Below are 5,352 nucleotides of genomic sequence, written 5' to 3' on the forward strand. Positions count from 1 at the left end.
GTGGATTTACTAGTGGATTTACTAGTGGATTTACTAGTGGATTTACTAGTGGATTTACTAGTGGATTTACTAGTGGATTTACTAGTGGATTTACTCAGGTTAGCCATTAGGAGCCGGGAATGAGCTTCCCAAAACCAGCAACGGTGCCAACACATCGAGGGCAAACGCCGCCCAGAACAATCTAAAACAAGAGAGCAATTAATGGCAGGCTGTGGTAGTTAACGGCATGGCATTCCCGCTAGGAAATTGCGCTTTGTAGCCTCCACGTTATCCCGGGGAACTTCCCAAGCTCATCGGAGGAGCAGCGGAACGAGACGAGGGCACAACCGCCCCCTGCACGTTTCGTAATTGCCCATTTCATCAAATATCGGACCATCTTTCATTCGGCAGTTGATCTCACACCAGTCCCCGGCAGTTTTTCTACCTTTTCTTCAGTCTTTTCTAACTCATTCTTGTCTCTCTTGACCTTTCTTTCTATTACTTGAACTCGACCGCAGTCAAATTTTATTATTTTTTTCCAGATATAGTAATATTCAACACACTGGGCCACATTCTTAGTCTGAATCTAGTAGGAGAAAAACAGAAGCAAGCTGCAATGAACACCGTTAAACATTCATTATATGAGCGGATATACGTTCGTGTCATTAATGTGCATTAATCTGCGATGAGCAGAGAAGGCAGCACGGAGCAGAGCCTCCCCCCGCGCCCGGTGCCACGGCCGCTCCGAGGCTCCCACGCCTGGGAAACGTGACAAAACCAGACAGAAAACAAGTCCTCCCCTTGGAAAAAGGCTCTCAGCAGCGCTGGGAAGGCTGCTGATTAACTGTGCTTAATTATTTTAATACGGCTGCTGTTTTGTTCTGTTGTAATTACACGTTAGGGCGAGCAATGCCGTGCACGGATGTCTTTTAAGCATTAAGAAGCAAAGAAAGGGATGCTAACAGGCGACGCAAAATATTACTTTCTGTGTTAAGCCTGTCAACACGAACAGCCCCCGACCGAGAATAATCGCTTTTCAACGCAAACTTTAAAAATACAAATACACAGCAAGATAAAAGTTAAATTAGAGGCTTTTAACACAGAAAGAGAGATTACAAATTGGCTCTTGCTGTTATTGCTCTCAATTCATCACCTAAACGCTCCTGAACTCCTAGAGCTTGGAGGTTTGGAGGAACTGTGAGCAAAACCAAGCTGCCACAAACAGAACCCACTGCTTATGTCGCGTTCTGGTTCTGAGCAAGAAGGCAGAGCAGGTTTTGCTTTGGGGGGGTGTTTCAGGGGTGTTTGTTCCAGCAATCCCCCTCATTCCGGGGCAGCGAGTGCGGCTCAGAGCAGAGAACAAGGACCCCCAGCCGCCCCCGAGGCGTCACCTTCTTCTGGATGAGGAAGAAGTCCTTCTTGTGCACGCAAAACGCCTTCTTGAAGAGCTGCCTCTCGACGGGCGTCCACACATCCGAACCTGCAACGGAGAGGAGGTCGTTGGACCCCTCGGGAAGCCCGACGGTCGCTCCGAAAGCGGCTCCGCGGGCCCCAAGCGGAGCGGCGGCCGCCGGCCTCAACTTACCTGCGTAACGGTAATTAGCAAGGGGGTGAGATTCGGATTTCTGGGGGCCCCCGAAGAGCAGCATTTCCAGGGCCTTCTGCAGCAATTTAACACGAAAACATTTTAGATCCCTCATTCCTAGCGTTTCACAACGGGGAAGACGAGCTCTCTTTACAACCCACGACAGGTTCCGTAACTCCAAGCTACGCTAATTCAGCGGGTACCGAGAGGCAGCTCCAAAAGCTCTATTTTTAAGCACTTGAGGTAGCAAAGAGACCAAATCCTGGTCTGCGGAAGACGCGGCGGACACGCGGGCCGATCACCCAAGCGCAGCCCGATGCCCTGCTCGCTACGGCCAGAACGCTGCTGCTCACCAGCACGTTGCCCTGCGCTTCGTGCAGGCAATGCAAGGCGAGCTCCAGGTTCGTTCCTCCGCCGGGCATTACGCTGGAGCAGGCCATGTTTAGCAGCTCGGTTACTGCAACGGCAACAAAAAGGCAACATAAAAGCCCATTTCTGCACTGCAAGAAGAAAAAGCGCCAAAAAAAAAAGAAAAGGGGCACGAAGAAGGAAAACGGAACAAGGGCAACGGTTAGGCTGGATAGCAGGGAAGCACAAGAAGGTTTTGGAAGGAAGTTTTCAAAGCCACCTCTGTCCTGGGTGTCCTGGTTCGTTGCGATGTCTCCCCAGGGCTTCCACACTAAGGAGGCCACCTGATCCTCAGTTTCCAAGTCGGATCTATCCCGGAGGTTCGGGATCTCCGCCTGAAAGCGGCTTCCGATGTTGATGTGCCTAACGAGACAAGGAAGGGCAACGAGGAGGAGATGAACCCGAGAACTGGAGCTAAGCAAGGAGCAGATTTCCCCGACCGCACTTCCCTCACTGCTCATTTCCCAATTATTTCATATGATCCTGATTATTATGTTGTCACGTACGGCTCAATGCTGATTTTGGTGTTATCCTTCACCAGGCAAAATCCAAAGTCTCTGTCCATCCTGTCTAAAGAAAAAAAAGGTAAAAATGCTCAAGACAAAAATCACCCTGCTGAGACTTTTACCCTTTTTTCCCATCCTCATCCTAATTACCTAATAATTTTATTACCTAATACAGTACTGAACAGCTGGTTGGGGTCTCCGTTAGTAGAGGAGCAGAGAGTGCTGAAATAAAGGCCGGATCCTTCCCGAATGGGGCTGAGCATGGGAGGCGGCGTGTACGGAGAGCTCTGGAACAAATCCCGCAGGAGATGGTCGACCAGGAACACCGGGGAGCGCAGGTTGCTTTGGAAGCGGCCTCCGGACGCGGGCTGCGCTTCGCAGGACGGCGGAGGCGGGATGAAAAGCGCCTTGGGGCGCGGCGGCCTCTTCCTCTTCTTCGGGTGCACCTTTGCCTCCAGCTCTTGGGCATCCCGGCTTTCCCGCTCGCCCACCTGGACACACAATTCCAGACGCGCTCCAGCACACGCTGAGGAGCAAACAGGCGGTAAAAACACCCGACAAGAGCAGGATGCTGCTAGGGAATCACTCGGATACCTTCAGCACGCAGCCAGGGTCCCCTTTGCTGCCCGCCGGCGGGTTTGGGGCGGCCACGGGCACCGAGACCGGGATGACGAGCGGAGCCGCCGCTTCCCAACGCGCCTCCGCTGCGGAGCGACTGCTCCCAGCCTCCCGCGGCTGCAGCGGCTTCGGAGCATTGCCATTTTCCTTACAAAAAGGGGAAATTGGGTGAAGCTTCTGGCATCGGAGGACATCAAAGAGCTCTGCAGACTAGTCCTTCGATTCACTTAATACTGCTTTAAAACCCACTCTAAAAATGCTTGCAAGCCCTCTACACTGAATAAATTTCTCCTAAAACAACGTTAATTTCGTTACAGCCTGGAACAAAATGCTTATTCTACCACTTCCTTATCCTAATTTTTAGGAAACCGAGCTCCCAAGTTTGTATTATCAGCTGTAACAGTCAGGCTTAACCTTTTTTCTCTTATTTCATAGCTTTAGAGCAAGAAGCATTATTGGCAATGACAAAAGCCTCCGCAACACTCCAATTGTCCCAAGAATTCTGTTGGCAATAACCAACAGCAGAGCTTTCAGTAGCACCAGGAGTCTGGATCCTAATTGTTTTACGCACTGGAATTTTTAGCAAAAAGGTCAAGTCACTTCATTTACCCCCATACAGGCGGCTTTCAGGGAATCCTTAAATCAAATTCCTGCTAAATACTAAGTACCTAAGGATTCGATTTCCTTTTACCTGCGGCTCCTCCTTCCTCTCTGGTGAATACCACTGTTCACCATGAAAACACAAGTGGCTCTCCAGACCTTTCCCGGTATAAAACAGCTGACTGGAGTTCTTGCAAAGAAAACCACTTTCACATTTGCCTCCATCTGTAGGAACACCACTGGTCTTATTACTAAGAGCGAAAAATCAAGGTAAAGGGATAGAAAATTAACATTATAAAGTTGGACACCTTTTTTTTTTCTTTATTTAGTCACTAACAATATTTTAACACGATTTTTTTTTTTTAAAAAGCTTTTTTTCACCGTGATTTTGAAACAAAAAGATCTACACTAAAAGGTCCAGGGGGGTTTTCTCTGGAAAACGCACGTTTGGTGCAACGTGGGGTTTTTGCAATATCTGCTTCATTATGGAAACTCTGTGGGTCACTCCACCTTGTGAACTGAGCGTTTATAAAAGGGGGCGTCAGAAGTGCTGAGCACCAATTTCTCTAAGCAAAGAGCTCCCAGATGCTCCCTAACAGTAAATTCCGGCCTTACCTTGGGAGAAACGAGGCGTTTCTCATCTAAACCCCTCTCGTGACACGGAAATCAAAGGCAGAACCAAACCAGAAACGCTCAGAAGGGCGAGGGAAGCTGCTTACCATCCTGCGGCCAAGCTCTCCTCCCTTGCTGCAGTAGTAAAGCTGTAGATATTTCCACCCTGCAGTTCAAGGAGTAAGAAGCAAAACCAGATGTTATTTCATCTGCACGCAGAACTTCACAAAAGTCATGCCACGTTCGAGGCAGACACGGAACACGGGAGGTTTTGCCCCAAAACTGGGGATTTGCACCCGCGCAGCAGCGCTCATCAACTCATCCCGTAAACCTTAAATCCATCTTCGTTATTAATCAATATTCCCCGCGACTCTCTGATAAGCACGAGCGGGCTGCAAAGGTGTAAACGTGACCCTGTTCTCATGGATAAGCATAAAATGCAACTAATTGTGTGTATATATATAATACACGCACATACACGTATACGTATGCACATATATATGCACAATACACATATATATGCAAGTAATATATACACACACAGTTGCATTTTCACAGATAAGCACAAAATGCGACTGATTGTGTATATATACACACATATATATACATATATATACACACACATATATACATACAATATATAATACACCTATACACGCACACAATATATAATATACATATACATAGTCGCATTTTGTGCTTATCTGTGAAGACAGGTTCACATTTGTTATATACACGTAATATTTTTCTATGAATTTATATTAAAATATGTTGTGTAATAATATATAACGGAGCATACACAATTTCTATATATATTGTGTATATAACTGTAATTTATAATATTGTGTAATATGTGTGCATACACATGTGTATACACACATATGTATGTGTATATGTGTGTATATTATGTTTTATATATGTGTATATTACATATTTTATATATAATGTACAAGCTTCCCTCCAAGCTTCCCTCCAAGCTTCCCTCCAAGCTTCCCTCCAAGCTTCCCTCCAAGCTTCCCTCCAAGCTTCCCTCCAAGCTTCCCT

General features: G+C 47.2%; 1 protein-coding gene across 1 annotated transcript in view; it reads right to left on the reverse strand.

Moving 5' to 3' along the window:
* The window catches only part of LOC112956918 (zinc finger protein 541-like), a gene marked incomplete at its 3' end in the record, with an annotated part of 9,501 nt that overhangs the window by 993 nt on the left and 3,156 nt on the right, over window positions 1–5,352 (reverse strand). Inside the window, exons 4-14 of the mRNA XM_026050400.1 lie at window positions 4,640–4,700; window positions 4,416–4,474; window positions 3,788–3,947; window positions 3,073–3,243; window positions 2,645–2,969; window positions 2,479–2,542; window positions 2,193–2,335; window positions 1,918–2,021; window positions 1,565–1,640; window positions 1,371–1,459; window positions 425–565 (exon numbers count right to left, since the gene is read on the reverse strand). Of these exons, the coding sequence (XP_025906185.1) occupies window positions 425–565; window positions 1,371–1,459; window positions 1,565–1,640; window positions 1,918–2,021; window positions 2,193–2,335; window positions 2,479–2,542; window positions 2,645–2,969; window positions 3,073–3,243; window positions 3,788–3,947; window positions 4,416–4,474; window positions 4,640–4,700 (1,393 nt within the window). The remainder of the gene's footprint in view (window positions 1–424; window positions 566–1,370; window positions 1,460–1,564; window positions 1,641–1,917; window positions 2,022–2,192; window positions 2,336–2,478; window positions 2,543–2,644; window positions 2,970–3,072; window positions 3,244–3,787; window positions 3,948–4,415; window positions 4,475–4,639; window positions 4,701–5,352) is intronic.

The sequence above is a fragment of the Nothoprocta perdicaria genome, unplaced genomic scaffold (assembly GCF_003342845.1).
Source record: "Nothoprocta perdicaria isolate Ctin4 unplaced genomic scaffold, notPer1 scaffold_683, whole genome shotgun sequence".
NCBI classification, from domain to species: domain Eukaryota; kingdom Metazoa; phylum Chordata; class Aves; order Tinamiformes; family Tinamidae; genus Nothoprocta; species Nothoprocta perdicaria.